This window comes from Sardina pilchardus, chromosome 19 (assembly GCF_963854185.1).
Source record: "Sardina pilchardus chromosome 19, fSarPil1.1, whole genome shotgun sequence".
In the NCBI taxonomy this organism is placed as follows: Eukaryota; Metazoa; Chordata; class Actinopteri; order Clupeiformes; family Clupeidae; genus Sardina; species Sardina pilchardus.
Genome location: NC_085012.1, coordinates 28,745,513 through 28,770,920, shown reverse-complemented (window position 1 = coordinate 28,770,920; position 25,408 = coordinate 28,745,513). Strand labels below are relative to the sequence as shown.

At 43.7% G+C, this 25,408-nt stretch overlaps 1 protein-coding gene across 4 annotated transcripts; it reads left to right on the top strand.

Moving 5' to 3' along the window:
* Positions 1-601: 601 nt before the first annotated feature.
* agla (amylo-alpha-1, 6-glucosidase, 4-alpha-glucanotransferase a) lies at positions 602-25,408 on the top strand. 4 transcript variants are annotated; one of them, XM_062520633.1, is made up of 33 exons: positions 602-636; positions 1,362-1,519; positions 2,338-2,548; positions 3,190-3,362; positions 4,468-4,671; positions 8,569-8,744; positions 9,127-9,238; positions 9,673-9,799; positions 10,086-10,179; positions 11,018-11,115; positions 11,214-11,353; positions 11,937-12,124; positions 12,615-12,738; positions 14,875-15,140; positions 15,632-15,787; positions 16,226-16,376; positions 16,902-17,026; positions 17,410-17,522; positions 17,663-17,797; positions 18,046-18,176; positions 18,287-18,423; positions 19,239-19,372; positions 20,132-20,307; positions 20,750-20,852; positions 21,441-21,666; positions 21,965-22,076; positions 22,246-22,381; positions 22,957-23,069; positions 23,299-23,510; positions 23,886-23,983; positions 24,098-24,185; positions 24,271-24,404; positions 24,764-25,408. In XM_062520633.1, exons 2-33 carry the CDS (start codon positions 1,438-1,440, stop codon positions 24,879-24,881), a joined length of 4,593 nt encoding a protein of 1,530 aa, XP_062376617.1. In that variant the 5' UTR covers positions 602-636; positions 1,362-1,437; the 3' UTR covers positions 24,882-25,408. The 4 variants fall into 4 exon arrangements, with proteins under 4 accessions (XP_062376617.1, XP_062376618.1, XP_062376615.1 ...); XM_062520634.1 differs by lacking the exon at positions 602-636 and adding an exon at positions 847-976 and having other exon boundaries at positions 10,089-10,179; XM_062520631.1 differs by lacking the exons at positions 602-636; positions 12,615-12,738 and adding exons at positions 847-976; positions 14,030-14,153.

Genomic DNA, 25,408 nt, shown 5'->3' with positions numbered 1-25,408 from the left:
TGGGGGTGTGCAAGGCGTACGTGACGCAGGGCTGGTCGTTGCAATACCAACGTTAATCACAAGAGGGCAGGATAACTTTTCACAGGGGTAAAGTTTTCGAACATTCCGCAGGGGATACAAAATTAAAAATAAATGAATAATGTAGCGACCCTCACATAGAAAATAGACACATCTGTGGTGCTTTGGTTGGCTACTTAGTAAAGAGGGGGCGGGCCGTAAAATAAAGAAGTTATATAAAGATGGTCTAGTCCAGATAGCCCCCCTCCTCAGGGTCGTTCTTTTTTATTACATGCCTCTCCTCGGGATCTAATACAGTAGCCTAGGATATGCCACTAATAAATTAGGAAGAGTTTATAACACCCAGTGTACCCTGTGTCCATCAATAGTTGGACTGTATCATGAAACCACGCTAATGTAGCCTTTTGTAGCCATATCTATCTCGCTGGGACTCTGTATGATTCAGAAGGTAGGTATAACGTGTAGGTTTAGGTTACCCTCTTTCATGTCAAGCACAGCTGCATCACTTGCAACATGCGGAAAGGGAAGGGTAAATGTTCCAATGTGCACATCTCCCGTCGCCACGCCTCCCCCACTGCAGATTCTGGCCAGACGAGAGAAGGACCCAACACGGAAGAGGTGAAATCTCTATTCTATAGCCCAGTAAAATAGGTCGAATAGGATTTTTGTCGACTATAGATGTGCACAGGGCTTGCCTGACAGCCACAATTGTTTTAAATCGGCTGTCATTAACAGGAAAGCCCGCAATATAGCATTGCTTCATTGCACTTATGCCAGCAGGATAGATAGCCTACTAAATTCGCACGATGATGCTGTCTATTTAAGGGACATTAGAGTGTGATGACCCCGCTTTGGATTCCTAGCCTTATTAGACGCCTACTTCAGGTTGTAGAACGATTTCCCATGTGATGCAGGTCGTTTGCAAGGCTTGAATCAAGTGGATGGTGAGCGTTAAGCGGTAGGCGCTGACAGCTTCTGCAACGCCTGTTGCAGGAAAATGTTTCTTCTCTTCTGTACGTCTCTGTCCTTTATCGTTACGTAATATAGTTCTGTGGGGTTTGTTGGTTGGGTTGGTAGATAGCCTACTTCAATCGCAGAGTTTCGTTCAGTGGCTTGCTGTTCCGAATGGGGGCTACTGGCTGGCTAGATGAATGCATGGAGGATGGTAGAGATTGCAGTGTAGCCCATGCAGCACAAAGACAGCCTATGCCTAGTGATAGCTTGTAAACTGTTAAATGACCGAGGGGGCGTAGCAGTAACTCTTGCTATATAACTCCGCATGTCATGTCAACACGTTGTTTACACTGTGAAATTACCCTATAGCAATGCTCTATTTTTCTTAGAAGGTGGTAGCCTGCGTCGGAATCCAGAGGCTGCACTCCCCGTATGCAAAGGACATCCTAAAAAAGGAAAGCCAAAATGGTCCTTACAAAACACACCAGAGTTCTGACTCTGAATGACATGGAGCGACTGGAGAGGACCCTCTTCCGTCTGGAGCAAGGTAGGCCACGATATGCACGTATAATCACTTCGATTAGCGCACCCTACACTCCATCTAAAATGTAAGGAAAAGTATTTCAACCAGTGTTGCACATTTGATGTGCTAAATTAATTAATGTGCAGATATAGGCTACGTGCGCTTGGGGACCAAAAGGGTTTTCGAACATAGTCGCAAACTGTAGTTCTAGAGTAGGCTAGGCTGTCTTTTAGTGCTGTCCTCCGCAGATGTGTCCGTGTAGTCCGTGCCAGAAAGCAATGTACCTTTGCCATTTGCCTAAATGTCATGGTTAAAATGCAGCTATTTATAGCACTGTAACAGGGGCTTCTGCACACTCACTGTTGTCTCTGTCATGGTTTCAACACGTTGGTGGGGAGGCTGTAGCATAGTTGTACTTTGGAGGTAGAAGGTCATAGTTTATCTTTAAAAAAAAAAAAACAGTTGACCAGCAGCACAAAAGTATTCTTAGGCTGGTCCTGAAGACTGTTATTCTTTGTTGTCGAGATGACTACTTAGTCTCTTGTGAGAATTTGCCCTGTCATAGAGAAATAAAAGTTACATTAATTTCTATATCATTCCTCCGTATTTTTCTGAAGCAGTTTCTAACAATGCATGTAATTGCATTGTTTTATAATAATGTATTATCTATGAAATTGCATACCGGTAAATTAAATTGAAAATTGAATAATGTATCATCTATGGAACTACATACTGGTAAATTAAATTGAATTTGATCTAATAACTTGCTGCTGCACCCTACCAACACGTGCATTGTGTTGTGGGCTGTAATGATTGCGTGTGCATTATTTGTGTTAAACTAGGCTTTGAGCTCCAGTTCAGACTGGGCCCCACTCTGCAAGGCAAGCATGTACGGGTCTACACCAACTACCCTCCCGAGGGGCAGAAGTTTGATCGCTTGAAGTTCCATGCCCTGGACTGGCTCAACCCAGCAGGACGTGAGGATGATTCGGACAAGTTCTGCAAGCTGGACCTGGAGGTAGCGGGCTCCTACCAGTACTTCTTCAGCTGTGGGTGAGTGTGTGGTATTTTCCCCTTTACCACAGCATCAAGAAAGATACTTAGATATTCCTAAGTACAACCTTGGGGACCGAGAGGCTGTGAGTTGGTGCTGATTGTAGTTCAGGTGTTCAAACCATAACCAGGAAGTAAAGAGGATATGCACTGAGGACTTTTTTTCTCCACAGCCCACAGACCTGTGTTGAGCTGTTACATCATTTCCTTCTGGATATGTGGAAATATTTCTTCTTGCATCTTATTGTGTCCTGTCCTTGCACATACTTGGACAACCTCTGTAGATTGTGGTGGATGCTCACATGAATAGCCATTGTGCTAGCATTAGATTAGATTAGATTCAACTTGTGCAGAGTTCAAGTACAAAGACAACAAAATGCAGTTTGCGTCTAACCAGAAGTGCAAAAAAGCAGGAAAGTGCAATGTGATATACACAGTATAGATATGGTAACGGTGTCATTGTAGTGCAGAAACGGTAGCATTATAAGTTTTCACCTCATTGTTTTAGCATTTTGAAAGGCAGGGTCTATCCAGATCCTTTTTCTCTTAGAAAAAATAAATATTCTGTTTGAAGTATATGACTCAAAATGTCCATAGTCAAAAGCATAAATGAGGAACCTTATGTCTTTTCCCCCCTTAAGAGAACATGAGGAGAAGAGTGGCAGTGGTTTCATTGTGGTGGATCCAGTGCTGCGTGTGGGGCCTGACAGACAGGTGGTTCCCCTCGACTGCGTCACCATCCAGACATACCTGTCCAAATGCCTGGGCCCGCTGGACGAGTGGCTGGACAGACTGCGCGTGGCCAAGGAGTCTGGTGAGGGCCAGCCTGCATGACTGTCCACTGTCAACAGAGTCAGAATGACATGAGCAATCAACTGGGCCGTGACACAGCTCATTAATCATTATGTTTGCATATTCTATTCTGGTTTTACGAGTGGTATTACATTTTTTTTCATGATTGCTTGCCACATTTCCCCAAATTATAAACACTATTTTCCTGTTTCAACACATGATTCAAATGTTTTGAACTTTTGCAGTAAAAGTTTTGCAGTGCAGTGAATTGATCTCACTTGTGCACTTGTTGTGTACCGGTATGTGGTTTGGAGGGCTTGTGTGTTTTCTGCCAGATTTAATGGTTTGGAGTGGAGAGCTTAGTTTTGACCTGAGAGTAGGATGTTTTGGGAGTTGAGACAGTAGTTATGAATTTGTGTTTAGAGTTTTGGGAAGGGGAGGCCGAATTTCAAGACATGTGTTTAAGTAATCGAAAAGAACTGTAAAACAGCATTGTGGAGTTCTGGTTTGAAACCTAAGAAGCATACAAAAACCTTGCAAACACCAACAGTAAAAAACACTCATAAAAGCTTGCTAACATGGTTACCTGATATTCTTTCGGCAATATTGTTATGCTGTGAAGGCTTGCTGTTTTCTGTCAGTTTGTAGGGCTGAGGTATTAGAGGATAGTTGTCTGAACCTTTGATGGAAATGGTCTTTGATCATCATTGAGGCCACAGTCCTCATGGGTCGATGTCCTTTCTCTCTGTTTGTAGTTTCTGTGGCTTCCTAAGTGTACGGAGTGTTCTTACGTTTGTGCACCCTCGTACAGTGGGCCATACCATTCCATACCAGTTGCTCACTACATACAAACATGGTATCATGTTGCATGTTGCATTGTCAACATGGAAAAGCCTGGCATTTGCATAAATCTGTCAGTTGTATTAATTATGGCTGTTTCACTGAAGCAGCTACATGTACATACTGGATTCATGGGTGCATGATAGCAGGGCTACATTATTAAAAATGGACCTTTGCTAAAATACTTTCATACAAATCCCACCAAAAAACCCCAGTAGCAATGAATACAACACACTTCAAAGTGACCCCGATGTTTTCCTAATAAAGTTGTTCTTTTTTCACTTCAGGGTACAACATGGTTCATTTGACTCCGCTGCAGGAGCTGGGTCTGTCGCGCTCCTGCTACTCCCTGGCTGATCAGCTGGAGCTGAACCCGGACTTCTCTCCACCGGGGAAGAAGTACACCTGGGCCGACGTGGGCAACCTGGTGACCAAGATGAAGACCGAGTGGAATATGATTTGCATCACGGACGTGGTGTACAATCACACAGGTGTGTAGGTCCCCAGATCAGACTTCTGTCACCTGTCTTTTGTCAGAGAGGTGTGTCACATTTGGCTTTTCTGTGTCAGTATGATTGGTCATGTTTAGACTACCATATTTTCCGGACTACAAGTCGCACCGGACTATAAGTCGCATTTATTTAGAAATGTATTTCACAAAATCCAAGACCAAGAACAGACAGCGGCTATGTAACGGGACACATGGAGGCCAAAAAGATTCAATTGAATGAAGAGAAGGAGTGAATGTCAGCGATAACGAAGGCAGCCAAGAGGAAAGCCTCAAATGCAAGTGTGAAGCATTTTACAAAAGATTCACTGAATGAAAATGCTGATGTGGCACATTTAGCTGAATATGTGGAGAATGCAATGCAATCAAGCATTTTGGGTGATGTGGAGTCACAAGCTGGCAGCAGAGCAAATGCAGAGGCTTCCCCCCGAGAGAGCGAGAGAAAAAAAGAGTTGCGTTTTAAAACTTTCTCCAACGTTATAAGGAAGCTACCCTTACTTTGTATGGACATCTGGAAAGGCAAGTTATTCAACTAGCACACAGAATAGGGTGATCAGATGGCTATTAAAGTGTGGTCTTATAGCCTGACCACTAACTAAACCCATGTTGGAAGACGAGTCTAAAGTGACTCTGGCGTATGATTTTGTTAATGTGTGTGTGTGTGTGTGTGTGTACGCGTGTGTCAGTCAATTGTAACAGTCTGCATAATCGTAACGAGTCGCAAGTTCACCCAGCTCCCGAACTCATTCCACAAGCCTAGAGCGCCGTCTCGTGGCTGTAGACAGTCATTTTAACTCCTTGGTTCATGGGTTTTTTCCATATATGTCGCACCTGACTATAAGTCACAGGACCAGCCAAACTGAAATAAAAACTGCGACTTATAGTCCGGAAAATACAGTATGTAAAATGTGAATCAGAATCAGAGGCATATTCCTAAGAAGATTTACTCTTTCAAGGAATTGATCCGGGTCGTTTTGTGCAGAACCAGGGAAATATACATAGGAAGACAAAGGGCAAAGGCATCATTTCCACTATTAGGTACTACAGGAAATAATGAAATTATATTTAGTTGGTAGTAACAGAGTGATGAATAAATAGCTGGGTGATCGAGGGTGTGTCTTCTACAGTAGGTGGAGACGGTAGCAATGCGTGTGGCTTACTGGGACAGGTAGACAGACAGAACACGCTACTGTGTGACTCTGTGGGCTGCCCGCTGGTGAGAGGAACCCCCAACCCCTCCTCTCTCCCATGGGGATGTGTGGGGGTGGGGGTGGGGGGCCGGAGGGTGCAGCTGGCTTGTGTTGCAGTTGCAGCTGTCTGAGTTACATCATGCGGATCATCGGCGAGTCAGCCTGAAGGTCAGGTCTGCAGGTCGGCAGGAGAGCTCCTCTGCCGCCCGCTAAAAGCCAAGGGGCGCACGAGTCCCCCACATGAGACCAAAGCAGGCCGTGACCGAGTCACAATGCGGCCACCTTTTGACATTTCATGGAGAGGATGAATGGGGACACACGAGTTGCGCCCAGTGACATTATAACATTTCATTTTGCCACAGCCAAGAGCCTAGAGTTAGCGCAGATCTGCCAAGTCACCTTTCAGCAGTTTAAGGCTCCACACTACTTTTAGGAACATTTTGCTGCTGATGAAAGGAAACCACTGACTAATGATCAAGTGGGGTCGGAATATTTGAGAATAACCTTTTGATTGATTTAGATTTTTTTTAAAATTATTATTACGATTCACTTTCTCACCCCTAGTAGCCCCTAATTATGTGAAACTCCATGTGTGTCTCATGTTAGCGATCATTGACATGATCTCATAGTAAACTATTTATATTATCTGTAATGTGTTTTTAGTGATGCTTTTGACACAATTCTGTCATCTGTCAAATTGACAATAGTACAACTATGTCTTGTACAACTATGTCTAACCTTGTCTGTGGACATCGTTATTTTGCTGGATAAACAAATACCGTGCGTGCAACAGAGGAAAAGTGCTTTAGTGTTGCTTTAGTTCATAATTAAGGAGTGTCAGTAAAATGTTTCATGGGGATAGAATCCTGAAGTCAATAGATGTTTATAAATCAATACTGATCTAAACTTAGGCTGATCTGCTGCTCTACTCTGTGAAATGTATCCCAGAGTTAGACAGCCTGTGAGAGCTGCATCTCTCAGTCAGATGAAAGTGGTCTGCAGACAATCATTCAACACTTTGATTTCTGAACAGAGTTGGTTCATGTGTAACTCTGAACAGAATGTGCTGCACACTCTGTACCTCAGACAGCAGTGGCTCGGGTAGCATTTGTTCTCAATGGGCACAGTCTTAGCTTTAGATAGATAGTGTAAAGTTAAATTGAAGTTGCATTATTTATATTCTTTAGTGGTTGTATCTAAGAGATAGAGTGTTGTTAAAACATGTGTTGGATGGCTCCTACAATTTGTCACCAGATTGTTTGCTATAATTTAATAGTTTGATATATACATTCTCATATACCTAAATCACTAGTCATAATTACTTTTATGCTACTCGGAGAAAAAGCTATGATGTTTGAGATAGTGAGACTTATTTAGCCAGACTGTTATGAGTTATTTGGCTATGAAAGCAGCCTTCTTCACTATGAGGCCTGTTACTCAGAGAATGCTTTAACCAGGCATTCTCTGAATGTGTGGGATTTGGTTTAGACAGTCTGTGTTTAGTGTTACCACTTCTTCCAGATATTTTTCTTTTTGTTGGCAGGTCATAGCATTGTTATCTACAGGTTAAATTGAGCTATCCACTATTTACTTGCGCCTTTCAGGGACATGTTGTTTAGACAGGGCGATGAATCCAGTGACATCCATTAACTGTTTTGTTTTCCTTTTTGGAAATTGATCAAAAAGCAAAATAGATTACACATCTGTAAACTAATTTGGATATGTTTCACTGGCATGACTAGCATATCTTGTGCCTTTGTGTATATTTTAGTGGACCACTGTCACTCAGTGACCAAATGAACTGCTTTTAAAGGTGGTCAAGATGTACTATGTGTTGTGCTCCAGTGTTGTCCTACCCACTTAAGGGCCCAGTGCTGTCTCTATTATGACCCTGTGCTAAGGCTGCAACCAAAGCCTGAGGCAGGACCTTGTATTTTGGATGAACAAAAAACGGTCTCAATTCTAAAATGACAGACAAAAGAAGTGTGTAAGATGGTCAGTCATTAGTAAATCATGTGAAACATCCTCTATCCGTAATGTTTCAGGAGAGTTTGAACTGAAACCCCCCTGAAAGGTCTTCACCAGAGTAGTGTTTAAGTGCAGTACACTTGATATGTCTGAATACTCGCTGGAGGTTCATGGATATCCTTGTGCCCAGTCTATTAATGGAAACCACATATTGGATATGCAAAATGTGTGAGATGCTGCCGATTGCCTGCTCAGTATCAAAATGATGGCACAAGTTATGTGAGGTCATGTCAATAACAGAAATAAATTACATATAAATAGGACGAAATACCACGATGGGTCTTCCTGTTATCTTACCAACCACTTTTGGTACCAGAAATTATGCACAAGTTCTGTGAAGAATAGAAATGAATGTATCATTATTCATATTCCTGTTCACAGTTGGCATATACAAGTAATGCAATTGATTGAATACTATGTGTTTTCATATTGGTGATGCTTAACATTCTCATGCATCCGTGGTCTTCAAAGTTACTCTATTGATTTCATGTCTTCCATGTAAGCATGGCTCCTTCAGACTAAGATCATTACAACCTGTCTGAGTGTCTGAGTAAACACATCATGCTAAAGGTGTAAACATGCTAAAGGAGAATGCCTCAGGGACTGTACATTTGTAGGCCTTTCTCTGACTGTATGTGTCTCTTCTCTTCACTTGCCGGCAGCTGCCAACAGCAAATGGATCCGTCTGCATCCGGAGTGTGGCTACAACCTGGTCAACTCTCCACACCTGAAGCCTGCGTGGGTGCTGGACCGCGCCCTCTGGCACCTCACCTGTGACATCGCGGACGGGAAGTACAACAACATGCCCGCCAACATCACCAGCGAATCACAGCTCGGCGTGAGTCCCTGACAGTCTGTAATGTCCAAGCCCAGTGGGCAGTGCTACAGAGGAGCTGCACCAGGCATGGAACTGAAGCGCTCTGTTCATGTGGCGTTTGCTGCAGCAATTAGCCTCCACTATAATCAATGATAGGAGCTACACCAGACGTAGTGGTGGCACTTACATTCGAAAAACATAGACCAGACTTCTAAGATGAATTTTAGCGCTTCAGTTACATGCCTGATGTAACTTCTATTTTACAAGCTTTGGGTAGAGGGTAATCATATTGTCATCATGTTTGCCCTTCAGGGACTGCATTAGTAAATCAGTTGCTGTATGTATATGTAATCAGTATGCATAGAAAAAGAATTTCATTCGAACTCCTGAACTCCCATTGCAGACATTGCGCAGTATCATTTGGAAGGATGTATTCCCTCGGATCAAGCTGTGGGAGTTCTTCCAGGTGAACGTGGACAAAGCCGTGGAGCAGTTCAAAAAGCTGCTGATGTCAGGTGAGAACTTGACCCTTAACCTGTGACCCTTCCTGTTCATGTTGGTCATGACTGAAATATGGAGATTATGGAAGGAATGAAAATATTCACAAAGGAACTTGCGATAAAAAGGCCCTTTTGCTCAGGCTGGAAACCTGCACATCTACCTCTCCTGCTTCCTGTCCACATCTTCTAGGTCCAATCACAAACTAGCTTATCCAAAAGGCGCACCCAGGTAGTTGGTTTGATTGGTTGATGGACAATCAAAAAGCGTACAGAGTCATTTGAACTATGCCCATTGATCACGCCTCTTGTGCAGTAGAAATAAAGCCTCCCCAGACTAATGTTCAAACTTAAAAGATTGAAACTTTTGCCACTTAGGGCATTCACTGACTCCACCCTCACTCTCTGCTAGCCATGCCGACTGTCCCTCATGTTCTGTCCATTTCATCCAGGCAACAAACCGGCCAGCAGTGGTACAGAAAGCAAGCCAAAGCTCCGAATCATTCAGGACCCCCAGCATAGACGCTTTGGCAACACTGTGGACCTCAACACAGCACTGGAGCACTTTGCTCAGAATGGGTGAGTGGACACGGCCCCTGACTGGCCCCGGACCACCGCCAACTCCCTGCTGAAGCTCCAGTGACAGATGTGATCTGACTGTTGATTAACTTTTCAAAATGGATTCTTTTTTTTTTTTTTTTTTTTAAATCATAAGCTAATGAGTTAATGCCACTGCCTTATTGCTGGTCTTGAGAGCGAATTTCGTTCTCAGTGTGTCTAACATGCTGAATGGCAATAATTGAAACTGAATTGAATTTGCACAGTGCTTACATATGAATAATATTGATTTCTTTTCCTCTGCCAGAAGTGATGTTCAGGACTGCTGCAATAGACTGCGTAAGAAACTGGAGGAGATCAACAAGGAGTTTTTGGAAGAGATGATTCGCCATCAGGAACAGGTGGGACATTGCTTGTAGAAAAAAAAACTAATCTGTTATTATGTACCAGTTAAGTGCAGCTGAACTATTTATTAAAGGGATATTCCGCCATTTTTGGAAATAAGCTCATTTTCCACCTCCCCTCGAGCAAAACAATCGATATTTCCTTTTTCCCGTTCATCCAGCCATTCTGTGAGTCTGCCGATACAACTTTTAGCTTCATAGATCATTGAATCGCTTAGACCATTAGCAACTCGCCTGCTAGCATCATGCTTAAAAGTGACTAAGAGTTCCGGTAATGTTCCCATTTAAAACGTGTCTCTTCTCAAGTTAGAAAGTGAAATAAGACCAACTAAAAATGAAACCTGCCGTTTTTCTAAGCTGATTTGACATGGAACTACACTCACATCTGGCGTAATAATCAAGGCAACTTGCAAACGTACCATGGGTGCAGTGATATCACGCACTACTAATAGTATTGCTCGTTGCCTATGGGGACTATTTTCAGATATCACTACGCCCGTGGTACGTTTGCAACTTCCCTTGATTATTACGCTAGATGAGAGTGTAGATCCATGTCCATGTCTGATTAGACGAGAGGCATCCAATGAGTGGCGATATCCCAGGACATTCCCACTCAGACTCCTTGCCGCTAGCAATCACTCCACATTTTGTATTGAATTGTCCAGCACAAACGTTCCATTTATTCAGAGTGACATCTTTCGTTGCTTGGCTACATAGACGTCACAACTATCGATTGGAACTGTTTTGGGGGGCAGAGGATGAATGAAACAAGATGAATGACGTGCCATGTTGCTGACGTATCCAACGTGTCTCAAGGTCTGCTTTGCTTTTTCAGGCCACCAACTGCATGATGGGAAGTATAGTTTATGATCGCCTTGCTGGTCACGGGCCTAAAATTGGCGCTGTTACTAGAAAGGATCCTCTAGTAACAAGGTAATACCTCTGAGCAATAGTAAGTGATAGTACAGTAATCTTATATAGCACGGAATTGCTTCTATAATGTTCTGACTGATTATGTTACCCTCATGCAGGTACTTCACCTTCCCATTTGAGGAGATATCCTTGGAACAGGAAATGAAGATGATGCACCAGGAAGATCAGTGTTGTCACTTCCTGGCTCACAACGGATGGGTGATGGGAGATGACCCACTCAAGAACTTTGCTGAGCCAGGTTAGAGCAGTTTCTGCTAGCAGCTGAGAGCCTTTGAATGTACAATGTTAGAAATACATTTTACCTGCATGTGGAAGTCTTCTGTTTATTTAGGCATCACAATTAAGTAATTATTCTACCGTAATTTCCCAACTATTAGCCACGGCTTGCACATTGATTTGGTAAAATTTCTTCAGCTATGAGATTAATACACTGGGGCAGTTAATATGGTATTAATATGTTTTTTTTTAACTCGCTTAAAACACTGCCCTGAGGTTTGTACACTGTGCGGATAATACACAAGAAATTACTCAAATTTTACATGCATGTAGCCTCTATTGCAATTTGACTGTCAACACAGTCAAACCGCAATAGAAAACTGTATTTTAAATGCAGCATTTCCGCTAGTGTTTTTTTTTTGCTTGAGATTCTCCTCAAGCTGTGTGTGTGTGTGTGTGTGTGTGTGTGTGTGTGTGTGTGTGTGTGTGTGTGTGTGTGTGTGTGTGTGTGTGTGTGTGTGTGTGTGTGTGTGTGTGTGTGTGTGTGTGTGTGTGTGTGTGTGTGTGTGTGTGTGTGTGTGTGGCTCCCTCGTCTCCTGCCTCAGGCTCTAATGTGTACCTGCGGAGGGAGCTAGTGTGCTGGGGGGACAGTGTGAAGCTGAGGTACGGCGAGAAGCCTGAGGACTGCCCTTACCTGTGGGCTCACATGAGCAAGTACACCGAGATCACAGCCAAACACTTCGCCGGGGTCCGTCTGGATAACTGTCATTCCACACCACTCCATGTGGCTGAGGTAAAGGAAGGCAGCCTTCTCATTTCAAATGACTTGTTGTTTTGTGATGGTGGTTACGTTGTTAGGTTACATTATGTTATGGTTCTGTTTGAGAACAAGTGTATATTAGCAAATCTGCAAACTGCAAACTGTAGTTATATGAAAATATAGTTTCATGCTTGTCAAAATGTTTGCCACAATATGTGAATATGTTTAGGTTTATAGTGTAGGTGACTACTGTGCCTGTTTAGTTTTTTTCATAATAACTGAGTTGTCATTAAGAACTTACCGGTAAATTTGTGTTCCATGAAAGATTCCAAACCCATAAGATTTGAAATATATGAATGCCCAGTTTTAACACTGATGCTTACTGTTAAAGTAAATGTCTCTCACTAAGTAGATATTTCCAGTGTTGGTATTGTGTTAGTGATATAAAAACAAACAAAAGTTGACCTCTCCTATTTGTATGTATCTATCTATGTATGTTTGTATGTATATATGTGCTCTATAGGCCATGCTAGCTCGAGCCAGGGGAGTCAGACCCAATCTCTATGTCATAGCTGAACTCTTTACGGGTAGTGAGCAGCTTGACAATGTGTTTGTGAATCGGCTGGGGATTACCAGCCTGATCAGAGGTACTGAGGTCCTGTAAACAGACGCAGAATGGCTACGCTAGAAAATAACCCCCACGGCATCAACCCTGCACCTGTTTTTGTCTTAAAGCGAGAAGAAAAAACACTTTGACTTATTAAGTTAATTTAGAAACTTTTTGAACGGTATATAAAATAGTCTATTAAATATGTTTTAAGTCGATTGGGTGAAAACAAGCCTCCCCAAAGTTATCCCCTTCTAAACTGAGCCACCATCTCTGTGTGCTGGTTGAAAGTGTACTCCACCACTGTTGTGATTTCCACTAACAGGATACAGTGCCTCTAAAAAGTATTCACCCTTTTGGATATTTCCTCTTTTATTGCTTTAATAAATTGACTCTTCATCAATTTAATTTGGCCTGTTTTTACAAAAATTTACAAAAATTTACAAAAATCTCCTCTTCAATGGCAAAGTGAAAGCAAATTTCTACAAAGTAATGTTAATTAATTGAAAATATATGGATATGATGTTACATCATGTTAATATCCTGGCCTTCCTTTCTTGCTCTGTGGGTTTTAATGACTATCACTGAACTTGGCCTGTCCTAACAGGAAGTTCCAGCAAGTGCCCAGATTGATTAACCCTTTCCCCATACCGCAAATAACGGTCCTAGCCTAGTATATGGTCTCATAAAAGGTAGAATATTGTATCACTGATATATCACTATTAGGATAAATGTTCTGTATTTTCAGCCCCAGTGAAAATCGTCATGTCTCTTTAAGAAGCAACAGATGCAGTATTGTGCTTTGGGTGTTGAGGTTGAAGAATGTTCTCCTAAAACAGCCTTATGTGTTTTTTCCCCCTTTCCTTATTTTCTACGCCGTCGTACTACTCACTCTACTGACCTCTTCATCCAAACCCTCTCTAACTCCTTGTTCCACTCCTCCTGACCTTTCTCCTGTGCTTCCTCTGCTTCTCCCCCCTATGCTCACCCCCCCACGGTGGCCTGCATTGGTTCATCTCACTGGGTCCCATACTCACTCAACTTTCATGGCACGTTCTCTGTCTTTCTCTCACACTTTCTCTCTCTCTCTCTTTTTGTCTTTCTTCTTCCCATTTCTACCCCCCTTTCCTTACTTTCTTTGTCCATCTCCCACCGACCCTCAACCCCCCCCCCCACCCCCTCTCATTCCCCACTCCCTCTTTCTCTTTCTGCACTCTTTCTCTCACACACACACACACTCTTTCAACACTCCTTAATCTGCGCCCCACGACCCTCCTGTCCCGCCCCGCCCCTGCTCCTGCTCCTGCTGGCGCTGCTGTGGCTGGCTGCAGTACATGCTTGCGGTGGCGCGTGAGGTCCGTGCTGATCTGTATGTGGTGGCTGAGCTCTTCACTGGCAGTGAGGATTTGGACAATGTGTTTGTGACGCGACTTGGTATAACCTCGCTCATCCGAGGTAAGGTCCCACTCTACGCACAGAACACCCCCTCTGCCCCCCCAACCCAACTAGTAAACAATATTCAAATGATCGTTGCTCACATACAACGTTTGTTTAGTCATGTCATTCTCTGTCTTGTCAGTTGCTTCGGATGTTTGATGTTTTCTTAACATGCCACTAGCTATGATTTCAGCTGTTTTGCTGTCTGTCCCCTTAGAATGATACGGTTCTATCTACGTTCTGAGTAGTTCTGAGATATTGAGCTTCAAAGTTTTAGAATTCCATTAAGTTAAACTCAGAAAACGGAACAAATCTCTTTAGATAAAATGTCCAAAAATGCATACAACTACAAGAAACACCTTACCTCACCTTCTTAAGGTGTCACAGGTGTCAGTAACTCGATTTTGACAAAAATGTCAGATAGACCCCTATAATTCTTAGTGGACGTGTTGCTACATTTAGGCCCAATTTTACTGCTGACCTATTGCAGGTGCAAAAGGCATTTCATAGAATCATTACCAATATTACATTGCTGCAATACAATGCTACTATGTATAATGGTATTGTTTTTGCTTGCTATGTATTATACCATAATACCTAGCCTTGTCTAATATTAGAAACGACAAATAAGCACAATTTGGGAAAATATGAATTATTTTGCACCTACAAAAGGTTTCAGTAAATCAGGGTCTTGGTGGTGAGCCCCATCTCACCTTTGACCTTTGCTCCCTTATGCCAGAGGCCATGAGTGCTGGCGACAGCCATGAGGAGGGTCGCTTGGTCTACCGCTACGGGGGCGAGCCCGTGGGCTCCTTCGTGCAGCCCACCCTCAGGCCGCTGGTGCCCTCCATCGCCCACGCTATGTTCCTGGACGTCACCCACGACAACGAGTGCCCCATTCAGCTCCGCTCAGCTTACGACTCGCTCCCCAGCTCTGCCATCGTCTCCATGGCCTGCTGCGCCACAGGCAGTACTAGAGGATATGACGAGCTGGTGCCACATCAGGTGAGAAAGACAAACAACACTGCAGCGGGACTACAGGAGATAGAACATGCCATGGCGTGTCAATAACAGAATTTCTCAATAGACGAAAGAGCCAGTGAGTTGAATAATTTACAGCCATTTCGTAGAATAGAATAGAATAAACAAACTCTGAAGCTGCTATACTGAGGTGCTGTCAAGGAAACAGACCTGAAGAGCAACAAACAACACAGTGCATTTAATGGCAGTTTGTCTGAAACTTAACTTTGTCTTACCTTTACCTCTGTGTAAGATTATGTAGGCTTGAAGTTGATTTGATTCGATACACTGAAACTTGAAACCAAGTGATATTACAAGAAAGTATGATCTGAAGCTAGCTGGTTAGCATGCTAACTTGAGTTGATACCGGTTAATACTGCATATTGTAATAGGCATCTTTGACATGACAAACAAAATGGTTATTCAAACAGAATATTCCTACACATAGTACTTTTAAATGTTTTTTCTCTTCTCAGATCTCAGTAGTGACAGAGGAGCGCTTCTACCCCAAATGGAACCCAAACGCAAGGCCCGACACCCCTGGACAGACCAACCTTCAGACGGGCATCGTAGCGGGCAAACTGGCCCTCAACAAGCTGCATCAGGAGCTGGCTGCCAAAGGCTTCAATCAGGTCAGCTGACTGCTGGGTCTGCAGAAATCATATCTGCCTTTGGAAAGGATCCCTGTTGCTCACAGTTGATGGATTTTGTGTAGATTGTCATAGGGGGACAAAAACACAGTTTAATTACGCACATCCAAGTTATTCAGGTGCAGGATCAACAATGTACGGTTCAAAGAAAAAGTGAAGATCATACTTAAATCCTGCAAATCCGTGTGGTTTATTTGTTTAGTTAGTAACGTTTAAAATTTGACATGTGTGTTTTTAACATCTTTCCACCGCAGCTTGCGTACCACAGTTTGGGAATCCCTGAACTAAACAAAGAAAAGGCTTTATTTTGGTATAGGGACATATACTGTAGGTGTGTGTGTGTGTGCGTGATAGGCTTTTTCAACATGAGAGAGAAAAAAAAAAACATGTTTTACAGTTTGTGTGTGTGTGTGTTGACAGGTGTATGTAGACCAGGTGGATGTGGACATCGTGGCCGTCACAAGACACTGCCCCAGCACTCACCAGTCGGTGGTGGCCGTGTCTCGCACCGCCTTCAAGGACCCCAAGACACATCACTATAGCAACGAGGTGCCATCCATGTGCATCCCAGGTACAGCTCATACACTCCTGTCTCTAACTCCTCTAGTGCACCAGGCCTTTAGAACACTCCTGTCTCTAACTCCTCTAGTGCACCAGGCCTCTAGAACACTCCTGTCTCTAACTCCTCTAGTGCACCAGGCCTTTAGAACACTCCTGTCTCTAACTCCTCTAGTGCACCAGGCCTCTAGAACACTCCTGTCTCTAACTCCTCTAGTGCACCAGGCCTTTAGAACACAAACCAAGTATGAACAATGTTTTGCTATCACATACTTTTACTAGACTTGAAGAGTTTACTTTAAAACACACACCAGGTGTGAGAAGTTTGCTCAGCAACATGACTAGGATCATAAGGCTTGTTTTCTGTTTTTGTATGCTATGCTTAATAGTGCATAATTATGCTCTATTGGGGCGCAATCACAATGCTTTTTGAATAATCAGGAATATTTTAAGGAAGTTTAATATACTTTGAGTCTATTTTATTCCATCGTAAGACCTTATTTAGGCATGGTAAGGATGTGGCATATGTGGTCCGCAGGGCAAATTGACGAGGTGGTTCTGGAGGCCCGCACAGTGCCACGGAGCGCTGAGCCCTACGGTAAAGATGCCAAGAGTATCAACGGCTTGCCCAACTACTCTGTGGAGATCACCGAGCACATCCAGGTACCACGCACCCCCACCGCCACATGGTTATCACAACAATGGTCATTTCCTGTTTATTAGCCACAGTGATGGTTTTATACAAGTTAAAAGAAACAAAGCCATATTAATACCATATGAACTGTCCTTGTGTATTAGCCTCATAGCTGAAGACATCTAGCAAAATCAATGTTTAAGATGCGGCTAATAGTGGGGAAATTACGGTACAAATGCTAACGCTAAGGGACATTTTCATAAGTTGACTTAAAAACATTATCTCCAAAGGCAGGTCACCTGAAATGATTTTTTATCATTATTTTGTTAATCTGCTCTGTTGTAACCTGTTGATCTACAATATGGGTATGTTATTGACACACCATTACTGCCACCTCCACTCCCACCCACAGCTGAAGAACAGCAAGATTGTGAAGCAGGCGGGCGTGACAACCAAGGGTTCAAATGAGTTTGTGCAGGAGATTGTGTTTGAGCGCCTCACCCCAGGCAGTGTCATCGTCTTCAGGTGGGTAAATGAATGGATCATGGAACATACAGTATACAACAAGCTGTCTTGATATCGCACAAAGTCTTTTCATTGTGGTTAAAATAAACTGTTGATGTAAGCTGATGTAATGCGTCGTCTTGTCTCATTCCCACACACAGGGTGAGTCTGGACCCCAAGTCCAAGGAGACGGTGGGGCTTCTGCGTGGTCACCTAGCCCAGTTCAGTCGGCAGTACAAAGCTGGCAGCCTGACTGACCCTCAGGGCCCCGGCATCCTGAAGATTGACCTGGAGTAGTGAGTCCATCTGCCATTCCTTAACCAACCATCTATTCATGTCCTCTCAAATCACGAGAGTAAATACCCCTGTAGAAGCAGTCCTCCTGTGCATGTTGAATTGTCCACTGAAGCATTTTGCAATATACACTAAAAAGATTCCACTACGCTGCCAATGTGGGAACTACCACAGTTGGTGACTTGTTGAGGCTTGTGTGAAACGTGACGTGAGTAGCTGAGCGACCATGCGTTCTCTTTCTGTGTGCAAGTCTGATGTCTAAGCTGAGCCTGGCGGACCTGAACACACTGCTGTTCTGCTGTGATGGTGAGGAGAAGGAGGATGGTGGAGGTGTTTACAACATTCCTTCCTGGATTCCCCTCAAGTATGCCGGCCTGCAAGGTACACACACGTGTGCAGCAAACAGCTGTGTTTTGCAATCAGACATTACTCTGCGTCTTCAAAAAAAAAAGAGCATTCGCATGATCCATTTCCTGATATTTTGAACGCAGGTTTCATTTCTGTCATGGCGGACATTCGTCCTAAAAACGATCTGGGACATCCGTTCTGTGACAACCTGCGTCAGGGCGACTGGATGATCGAATTCGTGAGCAACCGCCTGGTGAAGAGAGAAGGGCCGCTGAGAGAGGTCAGTATCGGGCCCCTGTGGAGGCTGCTGGCCAGTGCCTGCACTCTCCACACCAACACAAAGCACTCCGAGCCTCTGTGTTCTGCACAGTGCTGTCCTCGAGTCCATTTACAGTTATTCATTTAGCAGAAGCTTTATTTTGGATCCAAAGTGACTTTATAATTATGCGTCAGTTATATTCCTTGGGCCACTGTCCCCGGAGAGACTCAGGGGTAAAGTGCCTTGCACAAGGGCACAACGGTGAACCCACAACCTTTCAATCTACTGTATGCCAGCCCAGCCCAGCCCAGCTCCTCAAAGGAGAAATCCGGCGAGTTTTCACATAGATCTCCGTTTGTCGAGGTCACGAGGCCTGTGAGTTCCGTGAGCTCCCATGTTCATGCCCACAGAGTGTAGCGCTGTAGCTGCCTGGCTGCATTAGCTGCTGGCTTTAGCAACTCGAGCTGGTAAACACAATTAAGTGTGTAATTAAGTATGCTTCTCAAGGTGACCTTGAGAAACGGCGGATTTTTCCCTAAACCACTACTGTATGTTACCACCGCCCACAGTCCAGTATTGGATTGACTCTGCCACATACTGTAGCCTACAGTATGTAGTGGAGCCTTAAAGTGAAGCATTCAGTTTCAGTAAAGACCTCTATGTAGAGTATGCGAATGGTAATTGCAATAGAAAGTTAAACCCGGATGTATAAAGAAATGATGTGTGAACTATTTCGTTTTTTTTTTTGTTTTCAATTAGAGGATGATGTACTAGAATAGATGATAGTCAGTAGTGCTGCGACATCTATGCTGATTTTCCGTGTTACCTGTTCACAGGTGGGCAAATGGTTCGAGGCCATTTTTGGTTACCTGAAACACATTCCCCGCTATCTGGTGCCACGCTACTTTGATGCTATTATTGTAGGGGCCTACACCGCTGCCCTGGACTCAGTCTTCAAACAGATGTCCAGGTAGCTGCAATACATTTTCATATGTTGTAAACTTTTCAGCTTCATAACTGACTGTGTTTCTTATTAGAACAGATTGAGACGTGTTCCATCCTGTAGGACATTTATTTCTTTAGACACCTCAGCCTTGCACTGTAGTGTTTAGTGGAACGACCCGCAATAGCTATTAATTCACTTCAAATGCAGATTATTGTGTGGATAACATATCGACACCTTCCTCAAATAATGGCATAAGTATGTTTTTTCCTAAATTCATAAATTGAATGATGATGGTTTAGGCAACAAAAAAGAACATTTTGGTCCAAAAATGACTTATGCCATTATTTTAGTAAGCTGACCATATTGAAAAGTATGAAGTATTGCATCTTTGTACAGGAGGCTGAAGTGAGTACTGTAGTATATCATAATTCAGATTAATTAATTAATTTATCTGGACATTTGCCAGCGTGATGTTTAGATAAGTCAGTGCATTTCTGAAGACAGCCTAGGGCTGCACTGATGTGCTCATCAGAGACTCAGTGGAAATGTACCGCAGTTGCCATAGTGTAAAAAACAAGAACTTGGGGTCAGTTGCAAAACTTTGAACAGGCGTCATTTTTCAACATACTTTCCAGACCACATACAGTATCACCGTATCTCACCGTATTTCATATTTTTCATGCATGTACCCTGTTTCACTCCCCCCTCATGAAACTGCTAATCATCTGATGTGTTTTCTGTGTCACCTCTTTTCTGCTCCCCAACCCCCACTCGGTTCTCTAGCTTTGTGCAGAATGGTTCCACGTTGGTGAAGCAGCTGTCCCTGGGCTCGGTGCAGATGTGTGGGGTGGGGCGCTTCCCCGCTCTGCCCCCTCTGTCTCCAAGCCTGGAGGGTGTCCCTGTCCGCATCAACCCCAGCACCAAGAAGGAGGAGCAGTGCTGTGTGTCCCTTGCTGCAGGTCAGGACCGGTCTAGCCCTACCAACACACCTCAGGTCTCAATGACTAACTTGCCAGACATGTTTGGTGATTCATACACCACCATGCTTCTCAGAAATGTTGACTCCATCTTTGGATGGGCTTCAAGGGGTCTTCACATTATTTGTGTGACAAAAGTGTCTCCTTAGCGTTTTATTAGGGACTACTGCACATCATAGCATTCCAGGAACATAGAGTGGCTCTACACACAGGTCAGTTTTCCACAGGGACAGAAACATATGTTACTCATGACTCCATGAATATCAGCGAACCCTCCCTGGTCATCACAGAGGTCATGAATAAGAGGAAGCTCAGCATGGACAGGATTAGTAGTGATGAAATTGAGAAGATAAAAAATGCAGAAGAAACAATACTGAGTCTGTTGTGATACTCTGTTTTGTGGTGTCTTGTGTTGTCTGAACAGGCTTGCCTCATTTCTCTTCTGGAATCTTCCGTTGCTGGGGGCGGGACACTTTCATCGCCCTGCGAGGACTCATGCTGGTCACAGGGCGCCACGTAGAGGCTAGGTCTGTTTAATACACACACACACACACACACACACACACACACACACACACACACACACAGTCATGTTAGTTCTTGCTGCCATTTATCATGAGTTGAAGTTGAAGACTTGCACTGTGCACAAAAATATCTATTTATCACAAATATGGTAAAACTTTTTTCAGTTCAGATCAAGGGAAATAGCTGTGGTGGATATTCTTGCAGTCAGCATGCCAGTCGCACACTCCCTAAAAACTTGATTTCTGTGGCATTTGGGTTGTGTGATAAAACAACACATGTTGAAATTGTGAGCAACATTTAGAGACATAAGCAGTTTGGATGACTTACTTTAGATCTTTTACTTCAATTCAAAGAGAAATGGGAGCGAAATGGGAGCAAAAACGAAAGTATCGATGTGTGTTTATTATATTAAATAACTGCCCATGTTGTCGTAATGGCTTTGTAGCTTTTGATTAAGACCCTCCTTGAATTTAAAGAAAAAGCGAGTTTTGGGATGAAGTATTTGTCTTCTCCATATTTGTCCCTGTATTTTCTGTTCACCATAGATCAGTAGAACCGTAGTACATGGTAGTGTCCTGTCCTCTTCACAGGAACATCATCCTGGCGTTTGCTGGCACCCTGCGCCACGGACTGATCCCCAACCTGCTGGGCGAGGGGGTGGGCGCGCGCTTCAACTGCCGCGACGCCGTGTGGTGGTGGCTCCAGTGCATCCAGGACTACTGCAACCTGGTGCCCGAGGGCGTGGACATCCTCACCTGCCCCGTGTCGCGCATGTACCCCACCGACGACTCCCAGCCCCTGCCTCCAGGGACCAAGGTGAGGCAGCGGAGACTTTTGGACGGAGGGCAGGGAACCTCTCAGAGTGTGTGTTTGGGGTGCAGGCACTGGTAGCCATCACGTGTACAGGTCTAAGTGACCATGGGGGAGTGGGCTCAAGTCATTTCCTAATTCCTCCTTCTATCTCCCCCCATCCAACTCCTGGTTCTCTGCATTCTCCTAGTCCTAATGTCTATGTACAGGCTTTAAAGACCTTAAAAATGAACTGAACTCACATGAGCAGTGTGGCGTTGTCCTGACTAGTTGTGCTCTTGGGGGTGGGGGGTCATCTCCGCAGGACCAGCCCCTGTATGAGGTCATCCACGAGGCCCTGCAGCGCCACATGCAGGGGATCGAGTTCCGCGAGAGGAACGCCGGTCCACAGATCGACCGCAACATGAGAGACGAAGGTCAGTTCCACTCCCCAACAAAATACAGGCCAGCGGTTGCCACAGTGATGATTTCACTGGGACGTGCTGAAATTGGTGACACAGATGTTAGAAGACTCAATCTCTCTTTTCTTTTCTGGTGGTGCTGATTTTTGGACAGCCTTAATCCAGTTTTCTTTCTCTCTGTCAGGGTTTAATGTTGTGGCCAAAGTGAACTCCGACACTGGATTTGTTTATGGTGGGAATAGATTTAATTGCGGGACTTGGATGGACAAGATGGGAGAAAGTGACAGAGCCCGCAATACTGGCATGCCCGCCACACCCAGGTATGAAAATGTACTGAAACTACAGCTTGGATCACAAAAATGCTTAAGGGCCTGTGTGTCCACCAGTCATGTTTTTGGCGAAGACGGCGGCTATTTTGAATACAAATTCTATGTTCTAAGTTCAGCGTTCACAGCGCTCAGTGCCCTCTGCGAGGGAAAAAAAGCCCTCGGCGCAGACCGTTGAAAAGTTGAGTCGCTGAAAGTTGAGCTGAAAGTTGAAATCTGTTCCAACTTTTGGAACAGCGCTGGGCTCGTCAATGTCACTTTTCTGTCAATAATCAGTCAAAATTGAAGAGGAAACCTTGTGACCTCGCAACAAGCACTGAGAGCGCTGACCGAAGCGCCGAGAAAAGGAGGCTGAGGGCACTGTCAAAAAACGTGATTGGTGGACACAGGACCTAAACCTGAAAGTTCACTGTATCACTGAAAATAGTTCAAAAGATACCAGTGTTATAACAACTGTTTGGCTCTCTCAGTCCCCCTTCATTTGTGTGACATTTGATTGTTTTGTAGCAGAATTCCACGAGTTGCATTTTGTTTGAGTCGTGGTTTGAAACTCTACTGTTACCCCCCAGGGATGGATCAGCAGTGGAGATTGTTGGCCTCAGCAAGTCCACCGTGCGCTGGGTGGTGGAGCTGCACAAGGCTGGCCTCTTCCCCTACTCCTCCGTCACCATTACCAGGGATGGTATGTTCTCTGCACTGAAACAGTTCTCTCTATTTCATTCGTACTAGGACAGATTATTATTTCATATGTGGTTAATCATTATATCATCATAATGATACGTTATGGTTGAAAGTAATGTCTATAATGTATAGAATTTATAAAATGTATTGCATTTAGCCTTTTTGTCTATTATCTTGTAACAGTGTAGATTACCTTCTGACTTGTGAATCTGTGTTCTTGGATGTTGCAGGGAAAGAGGTGTCTGTGCCCTATGAGGAGTGGAACAAAAAGATCCAGCAAAACTTTGAGAAGATGTTCTATGTGTCCCATGACCCTAAAGACCCCAACGAGAAGCACCCCGAACTGGTGCACAAGAAAGGCATATACAAGGACAGCCATGGGGCCTCCAGTCCATGGTGTGACTACCAGCTCAGGCCCAACTTCACCATTGCGATGACAGTTGTACGTTCTCTCTCGAAGATGTCTCCTCATCTTATATTTTGCCACTCAGGGATCCATTGTCTCGTCATGATGTTTGATTTGTACTCAATTCAAAACGGCAGTGTGCACTTTTTAGTAGCATCTAGTGGTGAGATGGCTTAATTGCAACCAACTCGAAGCCATTCCTTCTATAACAGCTTATTGTGGCCATCAGGTGGCACAAAAACAAAAAAGGCCCTGTATAGAGCCAGTGTTTTGATTTGTTCTTTCTGGGCACTAATAAAAGCATACTGTAATTATGAATATAATGCAGTATATAATAATAATATTATAGCTTTAATATGCATGAAACTGTAAATCTGAGTTGACCAGAGATCTGTCTTATGCGCCCACCAGGCTCCTGAGCTGTTTACTGTGAAGAGAGCATGGGAGGCTTTAGAGGTGGCTGAGAAGAAGCTGTTGGGTCCTTTGGGAATGAAGACTCTGGATCCTGAGTGAGTGTTGCTGATACCAGCTGTATCCAATCTTCTGCGCTATACCCCTCCTCACATAAAAGGTTTGTTTTCTTTGTTATCAAACTTTTCCTAACTGGCCTTTTCTCTTTTTAGTGACATGGTGTATTGTGGTGTATATGACAATGCCCTGGACAATGACAATTACAATGTGTCCAGAGGTTTCAACTACCATCAAGGACCAGTAAGTACTTTACGCTTTCTTTGTTCTCTTCCAAATGTGCGAGGTATGGTAGGTCAGTGTTTTTAATGTGTTCTGCTTGTTTTAGGAATGGCTGTGGCCTGTTGGTTATTTCCTACGTGCGAAACTGTACTTCGCAAAGAAAATGGGCAAGGAAGCCTACGACAAGACGGTGTATGTGGTGAAGAATGTACTGTCTCGGCATTACGTCCACTTGGAAAGGTACTGGTTCATCTGATAACAAAGTGAATTAATGATTTAGCAGTGACTTTATTTGATTGTTTTTTGGATTTGTGTTCAAATCCAAGTAAAGTCGCTATTAGAATTAGAATATCATAAAACATTTTCTAAAGTTCTAGAGTTGACTGTTGACTTTGTCAAAAGTTTTCTGAGCAAAATGAGCTGTTCAGTAAATCACATCTACAGTATCTTCTGGGTTATGGACAATTGGCCTTAATCCTCATTATACTTTGCCAGATTGCCATCAAATAATAGTAACAGTTTACTTTCAATGTTCCTTTTCAGCTGATTCAATGTAAATCTGACAATTCTATAATGTTCTTGTTTTTTTCTTTTATCAGATCTCCCTGGAAGGGTCTGCCAGAACTGACCAATGAGAATGGACAGTACTGTCCTTTCAGTTGTGAAACCCAGGCCTGGTCCATTGCCACCATCTTGGAGGTTCTCCATGACCTGTGAAAGGAGGACTTAACCTCCCTTATTATATGCATCCCACCCACTGCACCCTTAGGGGTCTGTCAGCACATTCTCACCGTCCTACTGTTTGTTTACCTAACTGTCCACCACAGTGTTTTCCCTGAGTTGCTTTTCATAGTCTTCCAGTGTTCAAAACACGTGTGTGGTATTATTTCTGTAGAGCCAATTCCTGGTTTTTGTGCACATCCGTGAAGAATAATCAGGTCTCATCCCGAACACGTAGAGGTGATGCCTATGTCATGTGTAGACTACAAGAGTGCAGCTTCCTCGTGCCTAAGGGCTAGAGCTCTGAAAGTATACCGCAAACTCCTCAGAAGGATCACTCGTCCTGCAGCACGACACTTTCACAATGATCTTCACGACAACCTGTTGGTCCTTAAACTACATCAGCTTTGTCTACCTGTGTCTGCGTGTTCCTCGTGCCTGGATATTTTTAATGTTCCTATAGATCACCAGCACCTTTTGATTTAAATAAAGAAAAAAATAAATAAAGATTAATGAATGAAGAG